General features: G+C 44.1%; 1 protein-coding gene across 1 annotated transcript in view; it reads right to left on the minus strand.

Annotated features, from left to right (window-relative positions):
• LOC108606195 (neurobeachin) overlaps window positions 1–18,172 on the minus strand; it is a 191,359-nt gene that overhangs the window by 3,203 nt on the left and 169,984 nt on the right. Inside the window, 9 exon segments of the mRNA XM_033294473.1 lie at window positions 34–2,914; window positions 7,319–7,428; window positions 11,235–12,296; window positions 13,508–13,658; window positions 13,765–13,872; window positions 13,938–14,249; window positions 14,485–14,840; window positions 14,897–17,134; window positions 17,968–18,158. Of these exon segments, the coding sequence (XP_033150364.1) occupies window positions 34–2,914; window positions 7,319–7,428; window positions 11,235–12,296; window positions 13,508–13,658; window positions 13,765–13,872; window positions 13,938–14,249; window positions 14,485–14,840; window positions 14,897–17,134; window positions 17,968–18,158 (7,409 nt within the window).

An 18,172-nucleotide genomic window follows, 5' to 3' on the forward strand; every position in this document is an offset into this window, starting at 1 on the left:
AAAAGGGGGAATTGGATGGAGTTATGTACGTACCCAGCACCGGATCAATGGTGAGCGGCTGATTGGAGCCCGGCGATTGCGGTGACTCAGCATAGCTGGGACTCTGCACGGAAGCGGTGTAATTGCAATTCCAGCGATTGACTGCAAACTGATGTCCAGCCGTGACGGTGACGACGGACGGTAGCGAGAGCTGCGGATAGGTGTTGGCCGAGATGTGAATGACCGGTGAGTTCTGATAGAACTTAAGCATTTGGCACAGATCCTCGGGCATGGCGCTGAACATCATCGGGGAGAGATGCATGGCGGAGCTGCGTGGCGGATGCGGCTCCATCAGCAGCTGGCTGGGCGTCTGACCAAAGTTGCGTATTTGATTCTCGACAGCTTCCCGCATCACCGGATCGAGCACGCCATCGAGATCAACGCTGCCCTCGTAGGTCAGATAGTAGAAGACATTGGTGGCGCGTATGGCCTCCGGTCCACGCTGCTTGTAGCCAAAGATCAAGTCGATCCACTGATGCAGCTGACAGCTGACGAACTCCGACTCCAAGGCCATGCGATTGATGCGCACAAACTCCTCAGGACTCTTGGCCCAAGGCGGCAGTTCGATATCATCGACCAGAACGCCATCCTCGCGATGTCCCAGTCTATAGCCGGAGGCATTGTAGAACATTTCGGGCAGGAAATACCATTCGGGTATTAGCTCCTTCACATCGGACGTGTCGCGCTGACAGTTCTTCCAGCTGAGCGAAACCGAGGAGAACAGACGATCCGGATAGTCGAACTTGCCGCCCTGCAGAGCCAGAAACATGGTGGTGAAGGGTTCGACGCGCACCAGCCAATTGAGCGTGAAGGCCGCCGTGGAGTAGTGTGTGCCGTAGTGGAACGGCGGAATGGTATCGCTATCCCAGCTCTCGTAGCGCTCCTCGAAGTAGGCGCGTCGCGAGGGATTCAGTGCGCCAATGGGCTTGGACAGATCGCGATAGTTCGAGGGCAGACTGAGGTCCAAATCCTTCGAGTCGTAGTTGGTGAGCACCCAAGGGAAAATGGGGTACTGATTCAGGTCGTTATAGGTGCGACCCGCGATCGTATTCAAGAACATCAAGTATTCAAAGTTGGAGATCTCGCGTCGCTGCCATTTCTGCGTCATGTTCGAGTTGCGCATCAGTTGACGCGGCGACATCATCGAGGCGCGTCGAGTCTGCGGTATGCCGTACTTAATGCCGACGCCGACGCGTGGCAGCGCCTTGATCACCTTCTTGACCGTATGCTGATCGGGAAAGGCGAACAGAATGGAGGTGCGGCTGGCGAGGAAGATCTCCAGCGCCACATTCTGCAACAGATAGCGACGCGAGAAGATCGCGCGCACCTCACTAAAGTACCACTTGCCATGCAGGTGATCGCAGTACTTGAGCACCTCGGCATCGATCTTGTGGAACTCCAAATGATCCTCATCCACCTCGAAGAACATTTCAGTGCTAGTAATGGAGACAGTGCCAGGAGCAACCAGTCCAGGCGCTATCAAACGCGCCTTGGTGCTAATGTTAACCGGACCCGTTAGATCCAGATCCAATTCACGATCCTCTATCAGCAGCTCGGCATCGTCCAGCAGCTCGCTGTTGTGCTGCGCCGACGGATGCGTGCGCGAAACTGCAATTTGAGTGTGGAACTCATCGCGAGTCTGTAGAATGGCATCCTCGGGTGCACCGTTCTCCAGCGCCGCCTTGAGCGTAGCCTGGGGATGCGATGAGCCCCGTGGATTCTGCACCATGCGCTTGCGACGGCGCGCATCATCCTCCCAAGCGTCCAGCTTCCAGTAGGTACTCTTGGCATTTGCAGCGCCAGCAACGGCAATTGCTGTTGCTGTAGCCGTAGCTGGCGTAGCAGTTAGTCCATTGGCATCACCCCAGGCGCCATGACGATTGCACATTATGTTGCGCACTTTCTCCAGCAGGCGACTGGCGATGACATTGTCGCGTCTGCGCGCTGCGGTGATCAGATGATCGCACATGCGCTCCTCCTCGCGACGCTCGAGCAGCGTCTGAGCGCACTGGGATTCGAAGTCCGCATGCTTCAGCACATCGTCGGCACGCATGCGATTCAGGATGAACTCCGCCTCGTTGGCCACGCGCACAATGTGATCCTTCATGGCATGGGAGAGCAGACGACCCTCGTTGATCAGCTCGATGAAAGCGAGTCCCGCATGCTTCTGCAGACTGTTCTGCCACTCCTGCGAGCAGAGCAGCATGACCAGCTCCACCACCGAGTGCGAGTTCTTGAACGTAGTCAGCCCCTTGCCCTCCATCAGCAGCTCCTGTCCGTGTGAGCCCACTAGCGTCTTGGAAAGGAACGGCGCAAAGTCCACCATAATCTCGCGCAGCAGCGGACAGACCGGACCCAAAGCAATCTCAAGCTTTTGTGTCAAGCTCGCCTCGCGTGACGGCGTCGTCAGCGGCAGCTGTGAGACCAAAGCGGGCGCTTTCATTGGCAGCTCATCGCGCGCACGTTGGGCGCCAGCATTAGCATTAGCATTGGCATTGCCAGCAGAGCCGCCAGATCCACCAGCAGCATAGCCATCGGGCACTCGCACCACAGATATTTCCGAATCGGGCTTATCGCCGCGTTCAGCGCCCAACTGCGATTGTTGTTGCTGCTGCTGTGCATGTTGCTGCTGTTGCTGCTGCTGCTGCTGATGTGCCTCATGCTTGTCGCTGCCGTCTGTCAGACCCACAACGAGTCCAGCGCTGGCTGCAGCCTGCACCGCTGCATCCTCATTCAAATTGACATCAGTCCAGCTCTCATCGTTCGAATTGCTCGGCTTGTGATCGTCGGCGAGAATATCGCTGGACGATTCCACCTCCGGCACCTCGTTCTCCGTCGAATTCATGTTCAGTGAGTTGACATCGGAGTCCACGCTCTGTTAATTAGTTTAATAGGTTTATTTTCAAGTAAGCTACACAAACAAACTGCTACTAAAGTCTAAGCGCTGCTTAAATCAAAGATGGAAGTGGAAGTGGCTCAAGATTGAGTTCGGAATATTCTGAACAAAGAGCTCGTTTAATTTAGTTCATCATTAAAATTTCTCAACTAAATAAAATGTCAAATCTTTTATACGTCTCTAAGGTACAGAAAAAAAGTTTAGAGAATAATTAAAGAATCTCATTTACATATATTGCTTCACCTTTTTGAACTATATCGTGACTATCAATGGACTATTATTGTTTTTTGATTGGCTTCAAATTGTTTATCTAGTTTATAATTTTCTACAAAAAGAAAGTACTTTAGCGCTTTCATTATCTATTTGATTTTCGTATTTATAAGCAGATCTCCAAAGTTTGCAAAGTTAAAAATTTCTTGCTTTTTTTTGTAGTTTAAATAACTTATTTTTATTAATATTTTTATCAAAAGCAGCCGCACTTCCATTTTTAATTTATATTAAACAAAACAAAAAGCAATTTTCGTAACAGTTTCTAAACAAAAAAAGAAAAATGTTAAATGGCCTTTAGCTAAGTGCGATATGCGAATACAACAACAGATTGTGTTCTGAGTGATTTGGGTGCGTATGTGTGGACATATATGTAAGTGTGTGTGTGTGTGTGTGTGCTTGGGTATCATTTGTGCATTAATTATGCATATTGAACAATAAATCAAAATTTCGTTGTGTTCTGCTTGCCTTCAATACACAACTTGACTCCCTATCGCTCTCGCTCTCTCTCGCTCTTGTGCTGCCTCTGTCTAGTACACAGACTTGTGTGTATATGTCAACACATGCATTTGTCAACGCCACGCACAAAATGTTATCTCCAGATCCTCTAGCTAGCTGCCACACCCACTCAGCCCAGTTCCAGTCACAGCCTCAGTCTCAGTCCAGAGTTGCTCGCTCGCTCTTGTGTTTGGCAGTGATTTGCATAAAGGCGTGCTTGCCACACCCACACAGACAGACAGACAGACAGGCAGGCAGGCAGACAGACAACACAGGCTCGTCCAAGTGGCATTAAGCAGCATGGACGGCCCGGCTTGGGGGTTTGCCCCCGATTCATATGACAAATTTTGTTAAGCGCTTGACAAATGTCAACTGTCAAATACAACAAAATGTCAGCAACGCATGTTGGACCGGTAGGTGTTGCCATAACTTTGACCCCCTCCCTCCTCAAACACACACACAGACACACACATGTGTGTGTGTGAGCGTATGACAGCTGTTGCGTATACGCATATCCTGCATATATCCTGTGCGTGCTGCATGAAATCAATCGTCCTTGTTTGCGTCAACACTTTTATGCCAACTGGGCCGCCCCCCACTCAAGACGCAGCCAAGTTTCAATTTGCAATGCTCAACATTTCAGCTTATTGCCAAGCTCTTAATGCACACACACACACAGCTGTATATATATATGTGTGTGTGTGTGTGTGTGCATTGGCAGAACGATTAACTGTGTGTGTTGCTCATGAATTATGCAAGCAGTTCATTAAGAGCCCAAAAACCGGAAGATGAAACAAACAGCAGCAGTCAAGGCTAAGTCTAAGCCTAAGTCTAAGTCTCTATCTCTATATCTTTCTCTCTCTAATGCTTCGTACTAATTGCAACGCATCTGCTTAGCTATAAAGACATTAACATACATAAATCACCAGCCATACAAATAAACCAAATGTATTTGCTCGCATATCAAATCTACTCAAGAGAATTTCGTTGCACACTTTGTCTGATTTGGAGTGTGAGTATATGTTTGTGAGTGACTGTGTGTGAAACATTAATTGCATTTAATTGCCAAGCAAATTTCGAAATGATATAGCACATAAAATCAAATTAAACAAAACATTTAACCAAAAGTATTTTTAACACAATTTATTTTCCTCTTATTCAATTCGCAAATGACGACTGACTGATTATTTCATTAAATTGCAGTTCCCAACACATACAACAATTTTTGTCTTAACAAACAAAAGCAACACATACAATAATAAAAGTCAATTGATTAATTACAAATTGATAAGCAAATGTTTAATTGAGTTTTAAATTAAACAGCAATCTACATACAGTTATGTGGATGAGTTCAACAAAATTCACAATGGATCACTACACTGGTTTCAAGACCTCAGAGCTCTTTCCAATTGATTTTGGCATCCTCAACACAAATATAAAATTCAAAATAATTCTAATCTGTTTAGTTTTCAACATAGAATTGTTCGCATTTTTTTTTAGATGCATCACAATTTTTATTTAGCATAAGTCATAAACGTTTACCATTTAAGTCAAACTTAGTAAGACCTAATTAAACGTAATAAGCAGCTTTTCTCCAGAAGTAATAGTAAGCGCTTTAAAAGTTTGAACAACTAAATTTTGATTATAATAACTGCAAAACATATAAACTGCAAAATTAAAGTTAGTTTTGCAAAATGAGCTTAAGGTTTGCACTTTTATCGTTTATAAAAATTGGCTAACGAATGATTATCATAAATGCTTGGCTGAACTAAAACTCATTTTATTACAATTTGAATGCAAATATGAATAAAAATGTATGCAAGGTGCTAAGCCATGTAAGCAATTAAAATTGATACGACAACAGCCGCTCACTAATTGCTTAAGCGTCGACTGTCGATACGCAACTGAAGTGAACTTCGAAGTTCGAAGTGAAGTGTGTTCATGAATTCCTTTTGTTTGTTCTTTCTTTCTGCTAAACAGCAAGCAAACGCTTGCTCACGCTCTTTTCGTTTTGTATACGTGTGAGCGAGCGACTGAAGCTATACAAGTCTCGCACACACATTTATGCTAAGCTGCGCTCTTCGTTCGTAGCTTAGCGAGAGAAGCAGTGCTGCTCGCATCGTTTCGTTCATAGCGAAAGCAGCGCTGCTGGCCTCTATCGTTCGCCTGTTGCGCTCGATCGCTGTGAGCACAGCTACGGCCGAACGAGAGCGTAGCTACTAAGAGAGCGGATGATGTATGCGAGCATTACTTAGACTGCGACGCGACTGCGACTGCGACTGCAGTGAGCGAAGTGCATAGAAAGAAAGCGTGGGAAAAAATAATTCCATCAGTTTTAGCTAAACAGCAACTGTTTTGAGCAAAATTGTTTTCAAAGCATTGAGCATTTGCTTGCTTGAAGAGTAATTTAACTGTTGATTTGTTGACTAGTTTGATAAAATTATTTTTTATAGTAGTATGTGAGAAGAGTTCACGAAAATATTTCGGAGCCATATTTGTGCTCGACGTATTTAAAATACGTACGTTTGTAAAATCAGCCAAGCATTTGTGACAAATATTTACTTTGTACAACTAGAAGAAACTTATATACTTCAGTTTGTGTTTTCCTATAGCTGTGAATGGCAACAGCCTTGTAAACTAATCAGAGAAAATTTTTTGGAATTTTATTTTTTGTGAAATGAAAAAAATATAAAGCGCTCTGAGTCAGAAAAAAATAATAAATGTAAAAATGTTATATATTATAGCCATGTAGAAAGTCTGTTAAATTTCAATATACCAAGTTGAATAAAAAAAATAAAAAAAACTATCAATGATTAATATAATTACTAACTACAAGGCTATAATAACAATGTTAACGATTTACGATTTACATGTGTGTGTGTGTGTGTGTGTGTGTGTGTGTGTGTGTGTTGTGGTTGTTGTGAGAGTGTTCGTAATGTTTTCTTTTACGATTTTTGGTAGCGGTACAGTAGTTAGAGTTCAAATTTAGTGGTACGTGTAGTGGATAGCAATTGTCTTGTTTGCACAAGAGTCAACGTAGTGGGCAATTTGGAAAAGTGTTGTTGCGATCTTTTTGTTGTATTTGTTATTTCGTTTACCTTTGGTAACTTTTGTGGCACCATTGGCTTGGGCGGTGACAATGGTTGTTGTTGAATTTTGAGAGTATCTTTGGTAGTAGTTCTTGTTGTTGTTGTGGACTTTACAGTTGCTGTTGTTGTACTAGTTGTAGCTGTTGTTGTTGCATTTGTTGTTGTCTTTGTGTTGTTGTTTTTATTATTATTATGGGCCTGTGACAGTTTTGTTTTTGTTTTTGTTTTTTTTTTTTGTGTGTTTTTCATTTTGGTTTTTGAACAACATGCAAATGAATTTGTTTTATATAAATTTGAAATTATTGGCTAACAGCTAAGACTCAATCACACATCAATAAATAAATACTTGTGGCAAAGTTTCCCTTGTTGACTACTTTGATTTGAAGGTCGCATTCGGCTAAAGTGACATGCAACGTGTTGAGAAACTTTGCCAACTTGTTCTGCCACATTACGCATACGCAGCGTATGCCACACACACAGACAAACCATCAAACAGTCTATAGCTAATTGGCTAAGCCCAGACACTTACCTTAATCGAGGGCGGTCCACTCGAGTGGGAATCATTGTCGGCCAGCACTGAGGGATTATTCTCATCGACGACAATTATTTCATAGTCGCTGTCCTGGATTTGTTGTCGGCCTGCACAGAGAAACGAAAATGGAGAGCATCGAATTAGCAAATGCGCTGTTAATAATCAAGCAACAACTATCAATATCAATGGTAGCTAATATTTTGAAATTGTTTACAAACTATTGTAGTTAAGTCGATTAAATAGTTGCTGCTTTACTCGTTTTATCGACAGCACAAGACAATTATCAAATTTAATTCGTTTTATAGTTTGCTAAAATGCATAAAGTAACAAAGCTGCGCATTTGAAATTGAGATTAAAAATCAAAGACACACACACACACACACACACACACACATATGCACTAAAGCTCAAGTAACATTTGAGGCCACGAGGTTGGTGAAGAATTTAATTTGACTTTGATTTGAGAGTTGACATTGAATTTCTTGAGCCCAATTGTGTGTAAGCTGCAAAAGCTGTTTGACTTTTGCATTAATTAGTAAAATGGCCACTTACAATACACACACACACACACACGTACAGCAGTGTTGCCTGTTTAGCCATTTTATAGCTAGAAAAGTTGAAAAGCATAGCAACAATTCTGAAGTGTAATGAATAAATTCAATTTAATATCAAAACAGCAAAGCTAATTTTACACAAGATAATTCATTTAAATATTTTCCTCAAATTTGCATTAGAAATTTTTAAACATAAGTCTAATTTTGGATTTGTTTTAATGAAAATTGAAAACTAATACTTATTGCATACCGTTTTGTATTTGAAGAAAATTTATTTTGAAGTCGTTTCTTTGTTAAGTTATAAAAAATACAATCGCTGCTTGATATCATCAAATAACTAAAGCCAAAGCTAAAGGTATTCAACCTATATGAAGGCAATTTTATATTGCAAAACGTAGAAATAATTCTTAATTGTTATGAACTAGATATTTAAATAAAAATATTGTTAATCAGACAATACAAAGAACGTTAGAAGAAGGATTTTTTTTTTACAAATTCTCATTTCTAATAATTTAGCAAATTCATTTAGTTATAAAATGCTGGCAACACTGACAAACACACACACACACACACATGTATAGCCCCCGTATGTAGATATGTGTGCAGCTCTCTAAGCTCTGAAATCCCATTGAAAATCCTTCTCGTTGAGCTCGTTAAGTAATTCGCATTAATTTGCTGGGCAGTTGCTGCAGCTTTTTTGGTTGTCCGGAACGCATAATTGAAGCCAAGGGCGTTACAATTTTTGCAATTACATCAATCGGCTGTGTCTACTTATTAGCAAAGTGCATTCGTTATTCAACTGCAATGGCCACGGCACTGGGCACTGGGCAATGGGCAATTGCCATTCATTTCACTTGATATTCGCCTCTATCTCTTGACTTCGCTTTTATGCACAAATTAAGCGCAATATACAGAGTTGATTATCGTGTTTGCTTTAAATTTTATATATATATATATAGAGCGAGAGTATGGCAGCATTCATATATTTTTGCCTTGCTGGGCTTAATTGAAATTTATGGTTTTTATGCACTGACCGTGCGCCGTTAAGTATGCTACACATTCGTAATTTCCAATTTGTATACTTTTTTAACAATTTTTTGTTCGCTTTATTTTATTTTTGCGCGCTTTCCATTTTTGTTAATTCTCTTTTGCACCTTTTGGGCCATGGGCCGTGTGCCTGGGCCGTGTGCCTGGGCCTGGGCCTTGGCCAGTTCGAGAGCTATTACGCTATATACATATATAAATCTGTATATATTTTTTAATTTGCAGTCATTTCATACAGAGTCACGCCCACACACACACACACACACACACACATATATGTATAGACACATTGGGCTGGGTGGCAGCCACAAATTACTTTTCGTACAACATTGAAAGCTTGTTATCGACTTTTACAGTTGCACAAACTGCTGCTGCTGCTGCTGCTATCTCGCTCGCACGCCTATCGCTTTGTGTCTCTCTCGCTCTTAGGCTGTGCTGACTGTAGATTTGCCTGTTTTGCTTGTTTCATAAATTATGCCTTGTTGTTGTTTTTGCTACTTCATTTTCTACGCTTTCGACTAATTTACATTTTTGTCGCTGCCATTAATTTCATAGCGGTAACTTTGTCTATATGTATGTGTGTGTGTCCAGGCAAAACACATTTTAAAATGTCCTTTTTTTATGACCTGTCTGCGCGCAAAATATATTTTTTGCCTGCGCTCCACTAGCAAAAGCAAAAGTTCGGCATAATGTTCATGTTCGCATATTCATATGAGGGAGCAACTAGAGCTTGTGCTTGTTAAATTAACGAATTAGATGTCAGCTGCAGGACACACCACACAGGATATTCTCGCTTTGCTCGAGTAAAGTTTTAGTTTATGCCAGCGATAGAGAGAGAGAGAGGGAGAGAGAGGGAGAGAGAGCAACAACAATTTTCTATACATTGCGCCGTGTCCACGCAAATGAAGATAAATGAAAGTAAATTTTTTATGCTGTCAGCAGACACACAGACACACACATAGATGACGAAATGGCACACACACATACACAGGCTGTCAAAAATGTGACTGTCATTGTGGCTGCAGCTCTGTCACTTTGTCTGTGTGTGTGTGTGTGTGTGAGCTTTAGTATCTGTGTGTGCTTAGTTACAAAGATAGATTGCAATTTTTAAAAGCATAAATGGATAACATTTTCCCACATGAACACACACACACACGCATAAAAGTTTTTTCACACACGCACCCAGAGTTTCAGCTTAATTTGCTTGTTATAATTTAATTTGTTTTCGCAACTTTTGATGTAAAAATTTTGCTTTTAGTTAAATTTGATCAACTTGAAAAAAATATATTCTTCGAAAAAAATTAATTTTATAACGTGTTTGGTCATGGTCGTAAACAGAATATTTAATATAAAAAATTATGCAAAATGTTTGGCTGGCATGCGCAACAAAATGAATTTCAACAAATTATAAATCAATTTATTGTGCACTGTGCCAGCAGCAATAAATAAAAAGAAGTTATAGTATATATGCATATTGAATGATTTATTATGTGCATATAAATAAACGAAAAGGAATTAATACTTATGTCGCGTATATTGTGATTATCAAAATGATTTGAAGCTTAACAAAAATTACTGAATTAATTAAGGCTAACTACATGTAATTATGCCAATTTACACTGAATACGAGCTGGCAATTGTTTCGGATTTCAAACATAGGCATTGATGGATAATCATCACACACACACGCACACACACACACGCACACATATAGAAAATATAAATTACTGCAATTATGCCTAGGGGCAGCTGGCGTTGCAAATTGAAATTTGAAATCAAAACCATCAAGAGCATTAGCGTAAATTGCAAATGTAGGGAAGAGAGACAGACAGAGACAGTTAGAGAGAGAGAGAGAGAGAGCTAACACTTAGATTTACAAATATTTTCGACACGAAATGACATGAATTGAAACATAAAAGTGTAACTGAAACATATGAAAATGAAACACATAACTGAAAGCAAGCCAAAGCAATTAAAATTGAAACAATTTAAGCGTGAGCAGCAAGCTTAAGTGAATTATATGTGAATTAAACTTTAAACAGAGCTGCTAACTTAAGAGTTGGCTAAGCATATATCGATATATATATATATACATATATAGATCAAAAGAGAGTAAGTTGTATATACATATGTACAGAGAGTAAAGTAGTATGCTAAATATAGTTAGAATCAAAGTTAGTTTGTTAGTTAGAGAGTTAGAGATAGTTAGAGAGAGAGATAGATAGAGAGAGAGAGAGCGTGACATATATACACTACACAACTAAGTACACTACACACTCAATTGAGAGAGAGAGAGAGAGAGAGAGAGCCGATACCTGTTCCAGAGCCGCCAACTGTTGCGTTGCGTCCATTGTAGCGATAATTATTATTGATGGCATTCGATTTATATGCAGCGCCGCCATCGCCCAATCCCATGCCCATGCCCATACCCATGCCCATGCCCATGCCCATGCCTAAGCCCATGGCCATACCGGCGCCAGCGGCAGCAGCCGCAGCCGCAGCAGAAGCAGTAGCAGAGCCAGCACCGCCGCCGCCGCCGCCACCAGCCGCTGTTACGCCTCCTCCATGTCCATTGCGTAGATTGCGCTGCAGATTGTTGCTGTTGCTGTTACTGTTACTGTTGTTGCTGTTGCTGCTATTGCTGCTGCTGTTGTTGTTGCCATTGTTGTTGGCGTGCCCGTTTAGCTGCCCATGATGCTCCAGCCCCAGGCCGTTCTGTTCGCTGCCATTCATCGACGCCATTGGACGCATGTAGTTGTGTGCGTGCGGATGTCCATGCGGATGCGCATGATAACCAGCTGAGATGCCATTCTCTCCATAATGGCCATGCTTGCTGCCATTGAGCAACTGTTGCTGCTGCTGCTGCTGCTGCTGCTGTTGGTGTCCATTGATTAGCGCATAGTGTGGCTGATGACCGTGATAATGTTGCTGCTGCTGCTGCTTGTGCAGCTGCTGCTGGCGATGTAGCGGCAACTGTTGCTGCTGGCTTTGGGAGGCGAGACTCGACAGCGATGAGCTCGATGCTGGCTGCGATGTTGCCGTCGAGCTGGCCGACGAGCTGGTCGAGTGCTGCCCAAGCGGCGGCGGTGGCGATATGTTGCCGCCCAGCTGCTGTTGCTGCTGTGCATTTGCCTGCTGCTGCTGCTGCTGATGCTGATAATAGGCAGCATTCATATGATGATGGCTGTGATTATGCTGCTGATGTTGATAATAATGTTGCTGCTGCTGCTGCTGTTGCTGCTGCTGCTGTTGTTGCTGCTGCTGCTGCTGCTGTTGCATACTGCTGGCAACAACGTGATTCTGATGCGACTCGGGCAGGAATTGTGGGTAGACATGATGCGACCACTGTGGGAACAAGGGACGCGCGCTGGCGGCTTCTACATTGATTATGTTGTTGTTGTTGATGTTGTTGGTGAAATTGTTGTTGTTGTTGTCGTTATCGTTGAGGTTGTGGGTTGGATTAATATTTACACAAACACACAGAGAGATAGACACACACAAACACAGGGATGCGTTGGTGTTATATATTTAGTATTTTTTGAGTGGGTTGTTGGGTGGGTTTTTGGCAGGATTGTAGGTGACGAATGGCGAGCGTTACAAATTGATTAAAGTTACATTTGTTTGTTGGTATTTTTTTGGTATTTTTGTTGGTAATTTTTTTTGTTTTGGTATTTTTATACAATAAATCCGAAAAAGCAGCGTGAAATGAAATCATCAAGAAACGGAACGAAGAAAAGAAACACATAAAACTGAATAGTGAATATATATCCAACAATGAGCAACATGATTTTGGTATTTTTTTTTTGTTTCTGTAGCTAAAAATGTGTACTTAAATACTAAAATGGTTCAAGCTGAAAAATACAAATTGTGATAAAAGGGGCGGGGCGGGCAGTCGATTGTTTGGTGCTCACACACACACACTCAAGCACACACACACAAACACAGGCACACGCACACACTATGGAGAAATGTTGAATTAGTTTGTGGTAGTGGTGGTGGTGGTGGTTGCTAGTGGTGTTGATGGTGCTGGTGCTGGTGCTGTAGTTGTTGTTGTTGTTGTTATTGAAAGGCGATTAACAAAATATGTTTGTGTAAAGAACTCATTGAACAGCAAAGCAAGCTGCATTGAAAGGCAACAAAATGAAAATGGAACACAAAATCAGAAACTAAACAGGAACAGCGGGAAATTAACTCACATGGAACACACAGAAAGCAGAAACTAAAGCGTTTTAAATTCCAAAGCGATAAACTTTTTTGGTGCAGCAAACTTAAAACTAAAAACTTAAGAATAACGAGAAACGCAATGAAATGAAACGCCTTGGGACAAGAACAAGCGAGAGTGAAAGCCAAATGAAAAGCAAACGAAAGTCAAGTTAACAAATTGACGAACAAGAACACAAAAAAACCAAAAAGAGAGTAGAGAGACCGCCCAGCAAAATCAAGAAAATCATATAATTGGCCCCCCCATGGGCCCCGAAGAAGCAAAGACAGACAGACAGAGAGAGAGAGAGAGAGACAGACAGAGAGAGAGAGAGAGAGACAGAAAGAGAGAGCGAGTGTATAGAAGCTTATGAGCTAGGGCACTTACCGCCGCCAGAGCTGCGCTGGAGCACTGGAGATTGTCGCTGTATCTGTGGCTCGGCGGGTGGTTCCAGTATATCGCGATATTTGGACACCATTAGCACCGATATGAAATAGACAATGGCCAGCGATAGGAACTGCGCCTGCTTGGTTTCCTCCTAAAGCAAACACAAACGAAATCAGAAAGAAATAGAAAGAGCGTAAAGCGTGAAGAGGAGCAAAGATTTGGGTTTTGGGTTTTGGGTTTCGGTTGGGGGCACTTACCACATCGCGATAGATGACCGCACGCAGACGATTCACATCCATGTCTTGGAGCAGCTTCTCGGGATCCTTCACGGGCGACAATTGACCGGTTATCGATTCCACAATATTCTGTGGAACACTCAACATTAATCAAGTCTGTCTGCTACAGCGTTTGCTTTGCAGTTTGCTGTTACCTTAGGCGAGGCCTGGGCTCCTCTTATCAGCGCCTGCAGATGCGCCGCTCCGGGCACATCGCGAGTCAGTGCGCCCACATAGCGTGTGCGCTCCTTGCACTCGAGACAGTTGCGCACGGCGCAGGTGCACACGAGACGCAGACATTGGCGCAAGATTCCGCCGCTGGACATATTCTTCTCCGCCTCCAGTTCGCCAAAGTTCAGCGATGTAGCAAAGATTAGCACGTCGGCCATGTTGACGAGGCGCTGCAGAAAACTGACGGCCACCTCCAAGGGCATGCCCTGTGTGGGTTCCAACACATCCAGTTCGGACTAAAAGATTCGAAAGAAGTTTAATGGACACAGAGAATATAAAAAATTTAAGCTCATATCTTGGAATTGACGTTTGATTTCGAGGAATCGTCAATTCCGGCTTTGATTTTATGGAACTTTTTGAAGTCTTAATACTAATTTTAAAGGATGTCAAAGTGTGGACCAGTAATAGATTTTAGAACTATGGTTTCTTGAATTGAATTGAATTCTATCGATTTATCCGTTGAGTACTTACATTTGGAGACGTAGCACTGGCCAGGAGTGGCAGCAAGCCGCCACAGGCGATGATCAGATTATCGGCCAGCTGGGAAATCAGATGCACCGTATTAACAACAAAGATCGCATTCTCGCTGGAATTGACAAAGTCGAGGACACTTTTGGTGGAATGGCTGCGCCACACCTGAATGTCCGTCTCCAGCGAGAAGAGCACATCGCTCAAGAGGCGCTGATGGATGTAGGACCATTTGAATTCCGGTATGCGGAACGGCGGACGCGTCGGTCCCGGACTGAACATGGGACGCGTTGAGCCGGACTTGGCGCGCTGTGGCTTGCCCTCGGCATTGGCAGCAGCAGCGCCAGTCGCTGTGGCTGCTACATGGAACATTGATCAGTGAGTGCTGAAAGTTGCGTGCTAAAAATAAACTTACCATAATCATTTGCCTGCTGTTGCTGCTTGTAGTCCTCCTCCTCTTCGTCTTCTTCATCATCGTCTTCGATTTCTTCGACAGCAGCAGTAGCAGCAGCAGCGACAAGCGTCTCTTGGGGCTCATCATCTGTCTGCTGCTCCTGCTGCACGGACTTGTGCATATCTGCCTCGTTCTTTGGTGTTGTCTGCGTGGTTGAGTCCACCTCAGTGGGCTTCACACGCACAGGTGGTGCTGCTGGTGTAGCTGCTGGAGCTGGTTCGACGACGGCAGCAACAGTTGCTGCTGCTGGTTCTACTGTTGGTTGAACTGGAGCTGCAACAGTTGCTGCTGCTGCTGCTTTCTCGTTGAGCTTTTGCTCGGCGGCCACAGTGTTGACAGTTTCGGTCACCAGCGTATCCAGCACTTCGCATATAATTTGCTGGACTTGCTCCTCGCTCTCAATTGGAGCAACTGGAGCAATTGTTTGCTGTGGCTCTGACTCTGGCTTTTGCTGCTTTGGCTCCTCAGCCTGCTCGAGTGCTGCCTCAACCATCTCCTGGACAATCTCTTCAGCCAGCGTCTGCTCTGCTTCTGTAGCTGGAATTGCCTTCAATTCTTCCTCTGACTTGCTGCTTGCTGGCAGCTCATTGTTGTTGGTTTCCGTTGCGCTGGCCTTGGTCTCAGCTTCGGCTGCATCTATGACCTTATCGATTAGCTGCTCCACAATGTCACGCACTGCGCTGGCGACGCTTTCCTCAGCTGCCGCTGCTGCTGGCTCTGCTGCTGGCTGCTGCTGCTCGAGCGTCTCTGTGGCAACGACCACATCTTCCTCTGGGGCAGAGCTTATCTCATCGCTGCTTTCAGTGCCGGCGCTTAGGGATGTGCTAATGAGCTCGGGCGAGCTGCTGCTTTGCTCCTTCTCGTTGTTGTTCAGCTTGTTGGCCGCATCTTCAGTCTTTTGATTGGTTGCCAAGCTGCTTTCGCTCTCAAGCTCAGTTGCGCTCAGCTCGGTAGTTGTCTGCTCCATGTTGTTGTTGTTGTTGATGTTGCTGCTGCTGTTGTTGTTGTTGTTATTATTGTTGTTGTTATTGTTGTTGAGCAAGTTCTTGCTATTGAGCAGACTGACATTGTCCTGCACCAGACTGGACTTTTTCTCATTCTTGAGCACCCCCTGGACCACTTCGTTGACGGCCAGCTCGATTTCCTCATCCTTCAGCACTGAGGACGACTCCTGCAACGCCTCATCCACGGCCATTTTGCAGTCGTTTAATGCCGCCTCCGAGGCTTGCAGCACGCGTGCCACATGCTGCTCCGCATCGAGTGTTTGCTTGCTGGTGGCCAGCTCCAGTTCCTCCACATCATCGCCAATTTGCAGCGTCTCCTTGAGTGCTGCCTCGCCGCCAGCTGTTGTCTGGTCCTTGGCTGGACTCAGGTTGCCATTGCAGCTGGTCTCGGCGGCGGCGGCAGCTGCTACTGCTGGCGCCGCTTGTAGCGCCTCCTCATCCGTTTTGATTTGCTCATTGTACACATCCGAGATGTTGGCTATGACCGATTTGTTGGCCAGCTCTGGCTGTGGCTCTTGCTCTGGCTCAGGCTCGGGTTCCTCCGGTTCAGTTGATTCGCCGCCGCTAACTGCTGGCTGCTCCATCTCAACAACCTCTAGCTGCAGCTCTTCGGCCTCCTCCTCCTGCACAGGAGGCACATCCTCCAGCGACGCCACCGATACTGCTGCCTTGATGGCCGGCACCTGTTGCTGCTGCTGGGAGTTTGCCTGGGCTACTGGGCCATTCTGTTGCTGCTGCAGCTCCTCGCGCTCCCAGCCACTGATTGTGCTAATGGGACGCGCTTGACGCAGCGCAGGGTCTGTGATATTATCGGTGCGCTGGCGCTCGTAGTGCTCGTACATTTGGGCAAACTGCAGCTTGAACTCCTCGTAGGACACCTTGGAGTGCACAATGGCCAGCGTGTCCACCCAGACGCGCCAGCCGCCGTACTCATGCTTGATCGCATGATGCAGCAGCATGCGGAATAGCGAGTAGACCATGTCGCTAATCTTCTGCTCCTCGGTATTCTTTGGATGTATGTAGGCCATGGCAATGAGCCACTCCTGCCACACGGACATCTGCAACACGGTGCGTCGATTCTCCCGATTGCTGTTGCACAGCAGCGTCATGTCCTGCAGGAACAGCTTCTTCACCTCAATCAAGGATTCGGTTTGCTTCGATTGCCGTATGAGCGTGGCAACCACTTTAAGTATCACTGCTTGCGGTTAAGGACACACAAAATGGAATGAAGCATGGTTAGACTTAGCATAAGTGCAATTATTAACACTATTAATTTGTAAAAATAATCGATTAATCAGCTCACAAATTGTGCTTTATTTTTTCTAAAAGATTTTTGTCCCCTTAACACGTCGGTCCATCTGTTTGTATGTCTGTCTGTATGAGCAACAAGAACTTTGAGACTAGAGAGCTAAAGCAACCAAATTTTTATTATAGCTTTCTATATTTCCAAAGCAATACGCTTATATTTCATAAATTTTATAACAATGTTATAAGTTCAGAATATACCCCAGAATTTGGATTTAACTTTTATCATCTACCCATAGATTAACGTTGCGGACTTTGTATACCCAATGCCTAACCCTTGAATTAGCGTTAAGCCCCCTGGACACCTTTTTGATAATTAAATGAAAATTACTCTAAGTTCGACCAGGAAAATGTATCCCTAAACGAACTTTTCCTTCATTCAAATTGGCAGGCTGATTACGAAATTAAAGCTTGAACTTTATTTGTTTTCATATATGCGTTAAGATCTGTGGCAACCTTTATAATTTGCAAGTGCAGATTATTCCCAGTTAGTAAATCGTAAGTGAACTGCTATTTCTTGCAAAATTGTGGCATTGGTCTGGAGGTTACAGCGCTCTACAAACAGAAATGCGCGTGAATAAATCTTAAGTGAGTTGCCATAAGTGTAACAGGCGTATCAGATAATCCGAGCGTTAAGCGTTAACTGAATTAATTGCATTTAAATGCAGTTGTTGGAATGGAATTCCTTAAAATGTATTAGATGGCAAACACTGCAGTACTCACTTGGATTCTCCAGGCGATAATGACTCTCGGGCTCCGGATGGCGCGTGTACAGTATCTGCTGTGATATGTGCTCGGTCATAATCTCGTAGAGAACATTGTATGTGGGCAGCGACAGCGACTCCTCGTACAGCAGCAGACGTTCCGCTAATAGCGTGTACAAATTATGTGGCGACATGACATCGTACTTACGCCTGCCCATGCGGCA

The sequence above is a fragment of the Drosophila busckii genome, chromosome X (assembly GCF_011750605.1).
Source record: "Drosophila busckii strain San Diego stock center, stock number 13000-0081.31 chromosome X, ASM1175060v1, whole genome shotgun sequence".
Classification (NCBI taxonomy): Eukaryota; Metazoa; Arthropoda; class Insecta; order Diptera; family Drosophilidae; genus Drosophila; species Drosophila busckii.